Source organism: Lynx canadensis, chromosome A1 (genome assembly GCF_007474595.2).
Source record: "Lynx canadensis isolate LIC74 chromosome A1, mLynCan4.pri.v2, whole genome shotgun sequence".
Taxonomy (NCBI): domain Eukaryota; kingdom Metazoa; phylum Chordata; class Mammalia; order Carnivora; family Felidae; genus Lynx; species Lynx canadensis.
Genome location: NC_044303.2, coordinates 47,601,341 through 47,618,785, shown reverse-complemented (window position 1 = coordinate 47,618,785; position 17,445 = coordinate 47,601,341). Strand labels below are relative to the sequence as shown.

General features: G+C 35.8%; 1 protein-coding gene across 2 annotated transcripts in view; it reads right to left on the bottom strand.

Moving 5' to 3' along the window:
- Positions 1 to 17,445, bottom strand: part of PIBF1 (progesterone immunomodulatory binding factor 1) — a 200,726-nt gene that overhangs the window by 63,893 nt on the left and 119,388 nt on the right. For both annotated transcript variants that reach the window (XM_030311936.1, XM_030311945.1), the window contains exons 13-14: positions 15,700 to 15,790; positions 790 to 892 (exon numbers count right to left, since the gene is read on the bottom strand). In XM_030311936.1, coding sequence (XP_030167796.1) covers positions 790 to 892; positions 15,700 to 15,790 — 194 coding nt within the window. The remainder of the gene's footprint in view (positions 1 to 789; positions 893 to 15,699; positions 15,791 to 17,445) is intronic.

Here is a 17,445-nt window from a genome sequence, read left to right as displayed (position 1 = left end):
CTTATTTTATTACTTGAATTTCAGAAGTACAGAAAAATGTAATTAGATGTTAAGTAAAAGGATTAAAAATACCATGTACAAATATGTATCTTTTTTAGATGACATAAGGCTAAGGAAAATAAGAAATATGAGTCTGAGTTTTAAAAGATACTTTGGGAACTATCATGTACCAAAGAATTTGAGAGCTTAAGAGTATACCAAGTTAAGTGTGTGTTTAATAGACAATTTTTCATCTCTTTAAAAGATGAGGTTTTAAACAGATGGCTACCAGAGGGGAAGTGGGTGGGGGGGGTGGTGGGGGAGGATGGGGGAATAGGTGAAGGGGATTAAGAGTATACTTATTTTGATGAGCACTGAGTAACGTATGGAAGTGTTGAATCACTATACTGTACACTTGAAACTAAGATAACAGTACATGTTAACCACACTGGAATTAAAATTTAAGAAAAAATTTTTAAGATGAGGTTTTATTAAAAAACTCAAAATGCCACCTAAAATCGCCAAACCCGTTTTGCCAGTTGATACTCTCAGAAATCAAAGCTCCGCCTGTCTAGTCTGCATTTATATTTAGTCTGGGCATTTAATCTCTTTTTTGATCTTAGTTTTACCATACACTGCACGATGTTTTATAAGGCTTTAACAGTAGGTTAGTTTTGTACGTTGTAACATCATTTTGTACTAGCAAACAGCTAGTTTGAAAACTGCTCAGAAGATAGACAAAGGAGTAACAGAGAATTAAAATGAACACTGTGATTCTTTATATATGTTTCTTTTGTTTAAGTTATTTACCTCTTGTGAAAGCTGTGTTACTTGGTCCTTTTGATGTTCCAGGTCTTTTAAAACCAGTGAGTTTTGTTTTTCTAACTGAAGCACTCTTCTTGCCAAGTGGACACTAACGGAATGAAGTAAGAAAATTAATGCTTAAGAAAGAGGAATGTTATCTAAGATATTAAAAATGTGTTTGTGTGCTTAAAAATTGACTTACCATTTCCTAGTAATTCTTAAATATTTACAGAAAAAATATGGAGTCAAATATTATCAGGTGTCAACAGTGGAAGACCCATATCCAAACAGCTCAGAATTTTGAAAGTAACATTAAAATCTCCATAATAATATAACTGTGATATATTGATTACTGCAGTAATGGCTTCTAGCCCTTGCTATAAAAGTAGAGTTACATTATACTTGCTTGAAAAGCCCACAGACAGCAATTTACAGCTTTCTCCATTTTTATAAAAATTTCCCATTTACAAACAAATCAGGCAATTAGTTGAAACAATAATAAGCCTGCACTTTGAAAAGCTTCAGTGTTTCCCTCACACAACCTAATGCATTTTATAATACAAAAAACAACTGAATAGAGTTTCTATTGAAAGTAGAGATGAAAAAGATGCATGAAAAATGGGGAATGTCTCAGTAGTAAAAGATCACCCTTTGACTATCACATGATCACAACTTACTGTACAGAGTGTAACCTTTAGTATTTAACATCACATTAAACATGAAATACCCCAATTCCACTTTTAAGACACAATTAAAAAAAAAGTTCAGTTATAAAATCATTCCTCCTAACAACTAGGGGGAAAAAAAGTGGTAGAATTCTTTAAAGAACTGCTAATACTGTTGAGAAGACATGTTGCTCCAAAGACCCTGTCTGTGATTCTAAAAATTAATAATTTCTTATTTATCATATTTTCATATTCTATATGAATTAATCTACTGAATTGCAAAAGCTATTGAATCTGAGAGGCCAAGATGTTATATAATGACATGGCATAAAATATTTTCATTAATATTTGAGACAGACAGAGCATGAGCAGGGGAGGGGCAGACAGAGAGGGAGACACAGAACCCGAAGCAGGCTCCAGGCTCCGAGCTGTCAGCACAGAACCCAACACAGGGCTCAAACTCACGAACTGTGAGATCATGACCTGAGCCAAAGTCGGACGCTCAACCGACTGAGCCACCCAGGCGCCCCTAAAATATTTTCATTTTAAAGAAAATTATTTTATTTATATGTGGAACAGGAACAATTCCATTATATTTTTAAATATTTCCTAATCTTGGATAAAGGAATGCAGACAAAAAACTCTGAAAATAATGCTAAACATCATCCTATACATCCATTTCTAAGGCCTTGTTATTCCAAATGAAAAAGATGAGTTCTGATAAAAGTTTATACAGCAAATTGGGGAGTTTGTTTAGATATGCTCATTTCTAAATTTCTATCTTTCCAACTGGCATAAGATTTTGTCTTAATCACCTAAAGTTAGAGGCAGAAAATACACAGTCCTTATTTTTTGACAATCATTTAAAAAATTTTTTTAATACTTATTTATTTTTGAGAGAGAGAGAGACAGAGTGTGAACCGGAGAGGGGCAGAGAGAGAGGGAGACACAGAATCTGAAGCAGGCTCCAGGCTCTGAGCTGTCAGCACAGAGCCTGATGCGGGACTCAAACTCACGAACCACGAGATCATACCTGAGCCAAAGTTGGATGCCTAACTGACTGAGCCACCCAGGTGCCCTGACAATCTTTTTTTTTTTTTTTTTTTTAAATAAAATACAGCTTTACTGACATATAATTTTATTGCTATGTAATTTACATATTATAAAGTCCATCCATTTAAAGTGTTCAATTCAATGGCTTTTAGTATGTTTAGAGTTATACAACTAACACTATAACCTAATTTTAGAATATTTTGATTACAAAAGAAATATTTCCCTGTTAGCATTGCTCCCCAGCCTCCTGCCAGCCCTAGGGAACCACTAATCTATTTTCTTCCTTTACAGATTTTACACGTGTTTACGGTTTATGGCTACCCCATTTTCTATCTCCCAATTTAAAATATGCCAAGTTCTCTCAAATTTGACCCTAAAATAAGATCTCTACAAATAAGTCTTAATGCTAATTTTATGTTATGTTTACAGCTTTAATACATAAACATCAGTATTTTATATCATTAACTCTGTTTTTTACTAAGGTAATAAAAATCCTTGGAGTCATCTTCACTCATATTTTCATTTTCTTCCTCATCCTTCATAAATGTTAGGAATAAGTCTCCCACGGAAAGATGAGGGTCTTTTTGTACACAGTTAATTTCTCAGTAAATGGATGTTGAAGGTACAGACCATGTTTGTGCCATGCTCAGAATAGAACAATAACACAATCAAAGGCTACTACACAGAAAACAGTTGCGGATGACATTCAATGAAAGAAAAAAGGATGCGAGAAAATAATCAGATGCAAAGGTCACCCATTACCAACATTCTGAAGATGATAATGACTTGAAGACATCAAGTTTAATAACAGCAAGTAGCTCATTTGGTTTGGGTGCTTTTTGGTTTGTTTGGGAATTGAATAATGCTCTTACGCAGATATGGTGTGATACCATTTATCAGTGCAAAATATCACATGATATAAAACAGTGAATTCGAGAAATTCTTGACATGCTGGTGCCTAAGCCCTAATACCAGGGCTACCTCCTTCTACTAAAAATTGCCCTGATTTTGGTTGGGGATTCTGACTGAGGAAAATCAACTCTAAATAGAAGGGAGCTATCTTACGAGGCCTCGAAATGCTCCTAATGTGTTCTATACTGTTCTGATTACTAGCATATAGAACTATTTTATTGAGGGGTGCGTGGGTGGCTCAGTCGGTTAAGCAGCTGACTCTTGATTTGGGCTCTGGTCTTGATCTCATGGTTTGTGGGATCGAGCCCCGCACTGAGTTCTGCACTGAGTGTGGAGCCTGCTTGGGATTCTCTCTCTCCCTCTCTCTCTCTGCTCTCCCCAGCTCATGCTCTCTTGCCGGAAGCCGAGCTATCCAACCAGCCTGACGGCAGGGCCCGGGCGGTGGACGGATTGGGGCTGCAGGGCGTCCACCGACAGTGAAGCTTCTTGTACTCCCGATTTTATGTAATTTGGCCTTAATAAAAGTAGCTGGGGAATTGTCTGTTGGGGAACTGCCCTCGACAGGCCCCCTGAGAAAAGAACCATTGGGGAAAGAAATAAGGTTCCACAAGGAAATTGTGTGGCCCTGCATTTAGCCCTTGCCACCCCCTATAAAGACTCCAGCCAAGGAAGGAACAAATGGATTTGAAAGCCCCACTCCGGTAACTAAGGAGTGTATCTATGGGCACAGGTTACTTCAACCCCTAGGCCCACTTGGCCCCCAGGACTGACTCACTCACTCACTCTCTCTCTCTCTCTCTCAAGTAAATAAATATTAAAAAAAAAAAAAAGAACTATTTTATTGAGAAAAACTTTCTAAGAACTGATGCTGACAAGAATGACTGTGACTTTTACTATGAATGTTGGTATCACTTATGATACATAATATTTATAATGTAGAAGACATGGTGGTATAACTGGTCTCCAATTGATGCACTGATCACATTTAAAACATTTACCTCTAAGTCATTGTAAAGACAGCAGAACACATTTCTTCACAGACATTTCAGAAATGGTACTAAGTATTAAGGTTCTTAGATTGCCCTAAATGACACATTTAGTCCATGGATTGTGGATGTTACAGAAACAAAACAAAAACAAAAAACACAAAGAAAAATATTGTGAAATCTAGGACATGCAGAAAAAATGAGAAATAAAATTTTTGATCATTATCATATTTACAATGAAACAAAAATGATTCAAAAATTAGAATTTTTTTCTTGATCATAAATATCAATGTCTGTAGAAAAGCAGGCTGAATTAGAAGAAATGTGTTTACTAACTCATTCACCAAGATATTCATGAACATTAAAAAAAAAATTTATTAAAAGCCCATAACCTATATAGGTACCAGGAATACACAGTTTCTACTTGGAGGATCTGACAGTCTCCTGAGGAAGACGGACAAATAAATTACCATAGTGTGCTAAGTGATAAGAAAGGGCACACTGAGGAATGAAGACTAATAGTAATCTGGAGAGGAAGCAGAGAAATAGCATTCTGGGTAGAGAGAAAAGCATAGGTAAAGGATGATGTGCAGGGAGGTATGCTGTGGATTGATAAAATGTATGGCGCATGGTGAAGGCTGAAGCTACAGAGACAGAGGCAGGGACATATGAAAGACCTTAAATGACAAGCTGAGTTTGGATTTTATCCTTAAGTCGGGTAGGCATAACATGATCAGATCTGCACTTGAGAGAGTTCTCTATCAATACGGTGGAGAAGGAAGAACATTTGAGCCAATCAATTATAAAGTTAAGATCACAGTCTAGACTGGTGGTCTCCAAAAGCAATTACATACAAAACAATCCACTGAAGTGTGGGAAATTTTATTTATTTTACTATTAAGTGTCTTTAAATTTTAATTTTCTATGTAGTTTTGTATTTTAACATACATGTTATTCATAGGATAGTACATGTATATAATTGAGAGATAAATACATGTACATATATTGGTGGGTGAATGTTCAATATTTTTTCCCCAATAGGGAGTCATATCAAAAAGTTTGGAGACTGTTGGTCTAGGCCAGTTTTGTCCAATAGAAACATAATGCAAGTCCACATGTAATTTAGAAATTTTTAGTAGCCATATTTAAAATAGTACACAGCCCTTACCTTACATGACATAAAAAAATTAACTTAAAGTATGTCAAAGACCTAAATGTAAACACTAAAATATAAATGCTTAGAAGAAAACACAGGAGTATGTCTTCAACACAGGAGTAAATCTTCCTGACTTTAGATAAAGGATTCTCAGATATGGCACCAAAAGCACAAGCAACAAAAGAAAAATTAGATAAAGTGGACTGCATCATAATTAAAAAGTTTTGTGCTTCAAAAGACACCATTAAAAAAATGAAAAGATAACCCATGAAATGGAAGAGAACATTCCAAAATACCTATCTGATAAGGGACTTGTACCTAGAAAAATAAAGAACTCTTATAACTCAACAATAAAAACACAATCCAATTATAGCAGTCACAGCAGTGCTATATGCTATAGAAAATTCTAAATAATTACATAAGTTTATCTTTGCACACCTTGTATTGCCATTTCCTCAGAAAGCATAATGACTGTGTCAAAACACACGTGCGCTACGGATTTTCAGACATTTCTCTCGAAAGATTGGTATAAATTTAAGTTCTCATGAACTACAATGAAAAGTTCTCCAAGAACTAGAATTTTTATTTATTTTGTTCTCTAATGTATTCAAAATACCTTGAATAATATTTGGTACAAAGGAAGTAGGTGTTCAGTAATAAACTGTTGAATGACTGAACTTTATAAGACCTCCTGTTTCTTCATGCCCTAGTACATGGCTCAGGTCACGATCTCGTGGTTTGTGGGTTCGAGATCCACATCGGGCTCTGTGCTGACAGCGCCGGGGCTGGAGCCTGCTTCCGATTCTGTCTCCCTCTTTCTCTGCCCTACCCCACTAGTGCTCTCTCTCTCTCTCAAAATTAAATAAATATTAAAAAACATTAAAAAATATAAATAAAAAAATAAAAATATGAAGGCCTTTTGTAATGTCAACTGAACCAACCTTATTTTCCATTAATGTCTACTCCACTTACTGTCCCATAAACATGTTTTATATATTCCTTGCACTATACGTCTGTTGGTTCCCCGCCTGGAGACGGCAGACTATTTCACTGCTTGACAGATCCAACTTTTTCTTAAAGGCTCCTTGCAAGTTCTACTTCCTCCATTTCTGATCATGCTAGTCTTCACTGATCTCTATTCCTCTGACTGACATAGTCTAGCGTACAATACAGCTCTAAATTATACATTTTTGGATGTTTCTTAATATTCTTTGACATGTGTTAATCTTTTCTTTCCCAAAAGATGCTACTTACATGAAGACAAGGTCTTATCCCCTGTGGTGTGTACTAATGAAAGCAGCACTGAATAAATCCTTCTTAATCAATTTTGCTGTAAATGCATTTTGTTTACATGAACACACTGCTAGAAACCATATTCTTAGGTTGCAGAGCTTCAATATTAAAGTATGACTAGTGCTCAGCAACTGAGCATTAAACTAGTAATAAAAACATACATAAAGTTGATAAGGGAAGGCAAATATTACAGATGCCAGTTCATTTCTTTTATACTTCAACCTCCTACATCTTTAAATGTGGCATATTGTAGTGAATGATTTAGTGTCACAGGTAGATTCTTTTTTTAAAAATATAATTTATTGTCAAATTGGCTTATAATTTTTTTTAATGTTTACTTATTATTGGGAGACAGAGAGGGACAGAGCGTGAGCAGGGGAGGGGCAGAGAGAGAGGAAGACACAGAATCTGAAGCAGGTTCCAGGCTCTGAGCTTTCAGCACAGAGCCCGATGTGGGGCTTGAACTTACAAACCGTGAGATCATGACCTGAGTCAGACTCTTAACCGACTGAGCCACCCAAGTACCCCTCAAATTGGCTTATATACAACACCCAGTACTCATCCCAACAAGTGCCCTCCTCAATGTCCATTGCCCATTTTCTCCTCTCCACACCTGCACACCGCCCCCCTCCCCCACCACCAGCCATCCACCCTCAGTTTGTTCTCTGTATTTAAGAGTCTCTTGTGGTTTGCCTCCCTCCCCCTCTGTTTGTACTATTTTTTTCCTCCTTCCCTTCCCCAATGGTCTTCTGTTAAGTTTCTCAGGTTCCACATATGAGTGAAAACATATGATATCTATCCTCTGACTGACTTACTTCACTCAGAATACCTTCCAGTTCCATCTACGTTGCTGTAAATGGCATGATTTCATTCTTCCTCATTGTCAAGTACTATTCTATTGTATATATAAACCAAATCTTCTTTACCCATTCATCAGTTGGTGGACATTTAGGCTCTTTCCAAAATTTGGCTATTGTTGAAAGCGCTGCTATAATCATTGGGGTACAGGTACCCCGATGCATTAGCACTCCTGTATCCTTTGGGTAAATTCCTAGTAGTGGTATTGCTGGGTCGTAGGGTCTCCACATTGTTTTCCAGAGCGGCTGCACCAGTTTGCATTCCCACCAACAGTGCAAGAGGGTTCCCGTTTCTCCACATCCTTGCCAGCATCTGTAGTTTCCTGATTTGTTCATTTTAGCCACTCTGGCTGGTGTGAGGTGGTATCTCAGTGTGGGTTTGATTTGTATTTCTCTGAGGATGAGTGATGTTGAGCATCTTTTCACGTGTCTGTTGGCTATCTGGCTGTCTTCTTTGGAAAAGTGTCTATTCATGTCTTCTGCCCATTTCTTCACTGGATTGTTTTTCAGGTGTGGAGTTTGGTAAGTTCTTTATAGATTTTGCATACTAGCCTTTTATCTGATATGTCATTTCCAAATATCTTTTCCCATTCTGTTGGTTGCCTTTTAGTTTTGTTGATTGTTTCCTTTGCAGTGCAGAAGACTTTAATCTTGATGAGGTCCCAATAGTTCATTTTTGGTTTTAATTCCCTTGCCTTTAGAGATGTGTTGAGCAAGAAATTGCTGTAGCTGAGGTTAAAGAGGTTGTTGCCTGCTTTTTCCTCTAGGTTTTTGATGGTTTCCTGTCTCACATTTAGGTCTTTCATCCATTTTGAGTTTATTTTTGTGTATGGTGTAAGAAAGTGGTCTAGTCTCATTCTGCATGTTGCTGTTCAGTTCTCCAAGCACCATTTGCTAAAGAGACTGTCTTTTTTTCCACTGGATGCTCTTTCTTGTTTTGTCAAAGATTAGTTAGCCATTCATTTGTGGGTCCAATTCTGGGGTCTCTATTCTATTCCATTGGTCTATGTGTCCGTTTTTATGCCAATACCATAATGTGTTGATGATTACACCTTTTCGTAGAGGCTAAAGTCTGGGATTGTGATGCCTCGCGCTTTGGTCTTCTTAATTATTACTTTGGCTATTTGGGGTCTTTTGTGTTTCCATTAAAATTTTAGGATTGTTTGTTCTAGCTTTGAGAAGAATGCTGGTGCAATTTTAATTGGGATTGCATTGAATGTGTAGATTGCTTTGGGTAGTATTGACATTTTAACAATATTTATTCTTCTAATCCATGAGCATGGAGTGTTTTTCCATTTCTTGTGTCTTCTTCAATTTCCTTCATAACCTTTGTATAATTTTCAGCATACAGATCTTTTACATCTTTGGTTAGGTTTACTCCTAGGTATTTTATGGTTCTTTGTGCAACTGTAAATGGGATCAGTTTCTTTAATTTTCTTTCTGTTGCTTCATTGTTGGTGTATAAAAATGGAACTGACTTCTGTACATTGATTTTCTACCCTGAGATTTTGCAGAATTCATGTACCAGTTCTAGCAGTCTTTTGGGTTTTCCAAGTAGAGTATCATGTAGTCTGCAAAAAATGGAAGATTGACTTCTTCTTTTGATGCCTTTTATTTCATTTTGTCATCTGATTGCTGATGCTAGGACTTCCATCACTATGTTAAACAGCAGTGGTGAGAGTGAACATCCCTGTCGTGTTCCCAATCTCAGGGGGAAAGCTCTCAGTTTTTCCCCATTGAGGATGATACTAGCTGTGGGCTTTTCATATATGGCTTTTATGATGTTCAAGTATGTTCCTTCTATCCTGACTTTCTTGAGGGTTTTTATTAAGAAAGTATGCTGTATTTTGTCAAATGCTTTTTCTACATCAATTGACAGGATCATATGGTTTTTATCCTTCCTTTTATTAATGTGATGTATCACACTAATTGATTTGCAAATATTAAACCAGCCCTGCAGTCCAGGAGTGAATCCCACTTGATCATGGTGAATAATTCTTTTTATATGCTGTTGAATTTGATTTGCTCATATCTTGTTGAGAATTTTTGCATTCATGTTCATCAGGGATATTGGTCTATAATTCTCCTTTTTAGTGGGGTCTCTGTCTGGTTTGGGAATCAAGGTAATGCTGGCTTCATAGAATGAGACTGGAAGTTTTCCTTCCATTCCTATTTTTGGGAACAGCTTGAGAAGGATAGGTATTAACTCTGCTTTCAATGTCTGGTAGAATTCCCCAGGGAAGCCATCTGGTCCAGGACTCTTACTTGCTGGGGAGATTTTTGATAACTGATTCAATTTTTTCACTAGTTTTGGGTGTCACAGGTAGATTCTGTGTAGAAACCCGGGGTGTTAGAAGAGGGAAGAAAGAAAATCACTTTAACTATAATTCAAAGACAAATGAAGAATTTCTCCTCTATGTGGCTGAGTTTATATCTCCTTAAGCACAATGCACATAGAATGCAAACAAGTCCTTCCCAAGTTCTTTATGAAAAGTAACTATGGATACAGTCAGGAAAAATGACTCCTGCTAAAGGCTAGTTATTTATTTATTTTGTACAGAATGTACTAAACTCAAGAAAGCTTTGCTTTTACAGGCTATCTGTTGAGACACTAAAGTAGGTACAACTTAACAATACTTCTTTGTAATTATATTAACTGCCATGTGACTGTGAATTCTACCTGTACCAAGATTAAGTTCAACATCAACTAAAAATGAATGCTACAAGACTATAGTTTTGTATTTAAGTATTAAATGAAATGGGGTGCCTGGGTGGCTCAGTCGGTTAAGTGACCGACTTCAGCTCAGGTCATGATCTCGTGGTTTGTGAGTTTGAGCTCTGCGTTGGGGTCTGTGCTGACAGCTCGGAGCCTGGAGCCTGCTTCAGATTCTGTGTCTCCTTCTCTATCTCTGTCTCTCCCCCGCTCACACTCTGTCTCTGTCTCTCTAACAAATAAGTAAACATTTAAAAAAATTAAAAAGAAATAAATATTAAATGAAAATTTCACCTGTTACTGGTAAAATTATTCCCGCCAGGGAATAACCCCACCAAGGTCATCTTTCAGCTCCCTCATCACTTCTTGACTCCAAATAAAACTTATTCTCTTAGATTGTCAATGGAAGTAGCACTTCCGATTATTACGTAATTTCATAGTAGTAGAGCCCAGCCGATACGGACAAGGTAGATCTTCATCTGTGTATGAGATGTCAAAGCACAATGGAGGATTGATGTTCTGCCTCAATTCCTTCAATCTTGGTATGGTTTTCTTAGTATCACCAAAACTCTAAATAAATATCTGTATTTATTTAGTTACTTGCTAATTAGTTACTTGCCTGAAATAGCATTTGGCTCCTTGATCTTTTTCAATTTTAGGAGGTCAGAGATTTATCTCTATTAGTATGGCATAAAAAAAAAAAAAAGTTTCCAAAAAAGGGGCACACGTACCAGAATGATTCTAGCTTCAGAACTCTTCACGTTGGCACCTATACTGCCTGCTCTACTGGTAATTATTGAAAACCAAATAATGGTCTCAAGCTGATTATCTATAGTCATATGACACTTTCTCTAGGTTCTTCTATAGGTTTAAACTCTCAAGTTGATCACGAATAGAATGGCAGTAACTTTTTAAAGGACTATTCCAAAAACAAACCCAAATAAGAACAACTTTCCCCAAGGACAAAAATGACAACTTACATACATGAGAAGAAAGAGAGAAAAATTTTCATTTTACACAAAAGTCTGCTAGAGGAAAAAAAAGTTTTCTCAGCTTTAATATTTTCCTTTATTATAAAGTTCAGTGTACTGTGAAAATTTCAACTTAACACTCTTTATAAAACTAGACAGAAACTAAAACAAAAGGTCTGGAGTATGCAGTAAATCTTGCAGTTTGAAAGGTTTAAAAACCTTCAGAAAAGGCTCTTCATTCAGATCTGCCAAAGCAAACAGAGAAGCGCACACTAAGACCACGCTAGTGCCTGGCAGTTCCCCAATTAAGATGCAGGTTAAAGAGCATAACCAAAACATGTAACCAGAAAATCTTGTTTGCTATTTTCAAAACAATCATGACCGAAACAAAAACATTACTTCAGATTTTCAAGTTTAGTCAAGTCGAGAAGAGCCCATTTCATGTTAATCTACTTAATTGTATAAGCCCTTTTAACTTACTGCAACTTTGTCCCAGAAAGAGTTTAATGTGATATTTAGTTATTGTTCATATCTCCACTGAAACGTCAACCTGTGAGTAAGCTTATTTGATAATTACAATGTGCTTAAAAGACAGTTTTTGGGAGTTATTTTTCAAACTACAAAAGCTAGTTTTTTATAAGAAACTGGCATTATAGTATATGTCTTAAGATTGATTGACAGATATCAAAAAAAATCTCAAAACTGGTTTCATGTCCAGGGGAGTGTTTCGACTAATTATTTTAAAAAGTCTCATTACAATTCTCAAACAAAATGATTTTAATTAAAACCTTAAATTGTACCTAAAGTTTTTGGAACACTAGCTTTTCCTCTAAAATCAACTGTGTAATTTACTCTAAGAAACATTAACTGGTATAACCAGTTAACATTTCCTAAATAACCCACTATGTGCCAGGGACTGTGTGGTGAAATTTGCATCCATTTTCTCACTTTAATTTCATAATATACGTTGAGTAGCAACAGGTAACCTATGAAAATTTTCAGGGACTATTGAATTTATTAACAACAACATGAAACTCAAAGCAGAAGGCCTAACAATTAAAGGTTTGGATAACTATTAAAAATTATCTTTTTGAAGACTATTCAGTGATACAAGAAACGTTCAAGATGGAGTTGTAAGAAAAAATATTAAACTTCCCATGTTTAATACCCTAAATATGCAAGAAGACATATGTATATCTATTATACATTTTTGAATGGTTACCTTTGGATGGTAGGATTACTAACAATTTTCTAAAATAAACATAATATTTTTATAATCAGAAATCTGTTCCAATTAAGTGTTAACCTAAAGTACCTAAAGCTGGCTGTTGAATGTATGAGATTTCACACTGAACTTAGTATGAATGGTATAGTGTATAGTAGTTGAAAAGTAAGTTCCTTTGAAATTTTCATGTATCTTGCTGTAGACTAATGTATAATGAAAACTTTATTATGCAAACATTTCATTTGCCATTCTGATTGAGTTGTTTTATAATGCACCTTCAGTTTCTATTGCTTTAATTTTAAATGTGAAGAATTAAATATAGACTCTCTCAAAGGTTACATTGCTTTCATCTTAAATCAGTTAAACAGAGAATGAAGCCATTGACTTCTTTACAAATAGCTACTGAAAGTGAAATACAGACTTTGCAAACTTTGGATATGTGTCAGACCCTAAAAGAGGGATCCTCTTTGCCACTGCTCAATTTTACGCATATAGTAGGTACTCAATAAAAGATGTTGAAGGAATACAAAAACGTCCTCTCTGGATATCTAGACTTACTTTCCCTTCACTCAGTTTAGATGACCTGAGAAGCACTTCCTCAAAATAACCCTCTGGTTCACCATGAGACGAATGCCTGGCACCAGCTGGTAGGAGATATTAATAGTATGCCCATTAGGCACTTGTTCAAGGCACACAGATAGCTCAGTGATAAAATCTTCAGAAATATTTGGATAGTTAAAATTATTCAGAATATGAATCAGTTGTGGTTCTTTGAATCTCCACTCTAATTATTAAGGAATCAACATCTGTTTTTGGAAATTTTTTTAAAAAAGTAAGGTAACAGCAATAATTGCTTTCAATTTTAGAGGAACTCAGCATTTAGGGCTAAAGAAAAAAGCTTACAACAGCAAAATTCTTTCTTCCTTGTGACAAAGATTCTTTTGAAGGATTCATATGCTAAAAAAGAAGAGAATAGACTTTTTCCTTCAAATTTCAATTTTTAGTATTTACCAAGCATTTACCACTGACCAAGAAGTCTCTTCCCCACAAAAGTGTATTTCTATTCCCCCCTAGACAATATAATGCTCAAAAACAGTTATATGGGGAAAATTACAAAATAGCCTAGGTCATCCTTAATGACTCATGAGGGACTGAGCAGAGAAGGGGAATGGGATGGGACTACAGCTCATTTTTCAAATAATACATAATTTAGAAATACTTGCACCTTCACCAGACAGAATTAACCATTCCAACTATAAAATAATACTTGACAGTCATCTATCCTTGGTCTAAAATTCTTCCAGATATTTAGTTTAAACAGTAAGAGACATACATTCAAAGCACCCATTTGTTTTGTTATAAAATGGCCTATATCTTACATCATAGCATTAAAGACATTTTATTCTCTTAGCCATCACTTCAAAGTTTCTACAAAACTATTAGAGTTCAGATGAATTGTTTTTCTTACATAGTGTGTAAGGTGTCTAAACACTTAAATCAACTCAAATAAAAATAAAAGATAAACAAGCAGTTGGGGTACCTGGGTGGCTCAGTTGGTTAAGTGTCTGACTTTGGCTCAGGTCATGATCTCATGGTTTGTGGGTTTGAGCCCTGTATTGGGCTTTTTGCTGTCAGCCCACTTCTGATCCTCTGTCCCTCTCTCTCTCTCTCTCTCTCTCTCTGCCCTTCCCCTGCGTGTGTGCACTCTCTTTCTCTTTCAAAAATAAATAAAAACATTGAAAAAAAAAGATAAACAAGCAGATTTGAATCCTCAAATACTCAGATGAACAGACAATTCTACTAGGTATCTTATACCATGCTAGGTAGAGACAGAGAATAAACAAAAGTAAGATATCATTGCTGACCTTCAGGAACCTTCCATTTGGCTAGGGAAATGATGTGGGAAACAAGAGCTAATGAGATAAGAGAAATGCTCTATTATGTGGTATGGAGCAAATAGATGTTTATAGGCATAGAGATAGACTACCCTGATTTTAGGTAGAGAGGCAAGGAAGGTTGGAGAGGTGGGGGCACGTGGAAGGGCCTGGAAGTCTGGCAGTAATATTTAGATGTGATACGGTAGCATATGGGACAGTCAGATGTTTTTGCATAGGAGGATGAGTTAAAGTGAGAGAAAGAAGTTAGATAAAAAAAAATTTAGCTAGGTCAACTGGAAAACTGATTAATATAGGTACAATTTTTCTCTTAGTGTACTTAAAATTTTTTTTTAACTTTTATTTATTTTTGAGAGACAGAGATAGAGCGTGAGCAGGGGAGGGGCAGAGAGAGAGGGAGACACAGATCTGAAGCAGGCTGCAGGCTCTTAGCTGTCAGCACAGAGCCTGATGCGGGGCTCGAATTCACGGACCGTGAGATCATGACCTGAGCCAAAGTCGGACACTTAACCGACTGAGCCACCCAGGTGCCCCATAGTATACTTTAAACAGAATCTCACAAAATCACTAGTGGATCTCCCCCAAATTTTCTTGGTCTTCACAAAGTCTTTTATACTTTCTTTCTTTTTTAATTTACATCCAAGTTAGCATATAGTGCTATGATGATTTCAGGAGTAGATTCCGGTGATTCATCCCCTACATAACACCCAGTGCTCATCCCAACAAGTGTCCTACCTAATGCCCCTACTTTTAATCATAATATAATGTGCTATCTCATCTCTCTCTCTGTGTCCCTCTTTCTCTTTCTCAAGTATATGTCAAGGAATGTACACAGGTGAATAAAAAACAAGAGAAAAAGGAAGCCTATTTAATTTTAATCTGAAAACTGTTGGTACAAACGCATTTGTAGCACACTTGAAATTAATGTGAAAATAAAATCACAATGGTGTCATTATCACTGAATCTAATTCTAGGAAAATACTAATGTACACTTCTAGTTTATTGATCATTAAACTCACTTAAAAATACATGAAATGCAGGATTATAACTTACTGTGCTTTATTTTGTGAGCAATTTAATATTTATGCATACTAAGAATAAAGTAACTTTACTTTGCACATTATCAAAAAGCATAATGTAATTACATTTAGCTTGAGTAGATAAGTAAAACAAATATACATTGATTTTACCTTTGCTTTAGTCGTCTTTTGGCTGTTGTGGGAACATTAGCACCATAGCCATAGGAAAAAAGAACCCTTTCAGCTTCATCTTCATTTTCAACTGAAAAATATTAAAGTGTATGATGTAAAATAAGTGGGTTTTTTTTCTTAAAAAGCACAGCAAAAGTGAAAATAAAAGAGGTCATACCAATGAATCAGGGAGCATAAGAACATTAAAAAGGGCTAATGCACAATCTCAAACAGTCCATTTGTAAGTAGAAGCATATTTCTTAAAGTATATGGTTGCTTAAATTTGTTCCATTTATTTTTAAAAGGTGTAATGGCTTGCATCATAGGACATGTTAAATTTTCTTGTTATAAAGCATAATAATTTAAGGGGTGCCTGGGTGGCTTAGTCGGTTAAGCCTCTAACTCTTGGTTTTGGCTCAGGTCATGATCTCATGGTTTGTAAGTTTGAGCCCTGCATAGGCCTCTGTGTTAATGGTGCAGAGCCTGCTTGGGATTCTCTCCCCTCTCTCTCTGTCCCTACCCCGCTTGCTCTCTTGCTTAAAACTAAATAAATAAACTTAAAAAATTTTTTTTTTTAAATAAAGCATAATAATACAGATGCTGTGATATTCTGAATGATTCTAGGATTTTTGCATGGAAAGTATGTTTTGTAATTATAAATAAGTAACAATAACATCACTTTCATTATTTCTCTTCTTGATAAAAGACATGACTATTTTTTAAAATATTTATTTATATTTGAGAGAGAGAGAGAGAGACAGACAGAGCATAAGTGGGGGACAGGCAGAGAGAGACAGGGTGGGGGACAGGCAGAGAGAGACAGGGAGACACAGAATGTGAAGCAGGCTCCAGGCCCTGAGCTGTCAGCACAGAGCCCGACACAGGGCTCAAACCCATGAACCATGCGAGATCATGACATGAGTCGAAGTCAGATGCTTAACCGAGTCACCCAAGAGCCCTAAGAAATGACTACTTTTAATTAGGAAAGATGTTCACTATTTTATCAGAACAAGTTAATTTTAACTTGTAATAATGAAATTGTGTATTTAAGTAGGCTACTCTGTGAAGAAAATGTGCAGTCCTGAGAATGTATTGATAGCCTTTTTTTTTTATTACAAAAAAATACAGCAAAACCATTTACTTTTAAATTCTGCCATTGTCACATCACTCTTTTTCAGAAGGAATTTTAACTGACAGGTTAACATTATGGTTAAAAAGTTTAAATGCAATGGCAATTTTACTGTAAATTGGGATTAAAAAATACTTAAAGTTCATAAAAACTAAAGGTTTACTAGCTCATATAAAAGCAGTCAATGACATTTAACAATTTTTATAACATTTTTTAACAATCATATTTTAACATTAAAAAGAGAAACCTCTCAGAAATGTTTCAGACTTAAAACAAAGCCACATATTTTACAAGCTATTTGGAGGCCCATTACTGTAATATGCATATATTTGTTGACTGATCCTTTTACAGTATAGTAAGAATTTTAGTAAGATTTTTCTTGTTGTCCTTCAATTTTATCCCTAGTTTTCATGGTAAACCAGGGTCAGTTTTCAGAAATAGAGTTATTAGTTGTCAGGTAAATGTAGAAGCAAGAGATGATATAGGTCATTGCCAATAGTGTTACCAGCTATCATAGGTCCAAGATGAGTTCTCCAATTCAGCTCTATCAGAATGGCAAAATAGCTCTATTAGTGCTGTTATTTAGACACCTACCTGACTCTTGTCTCAAAATTCAG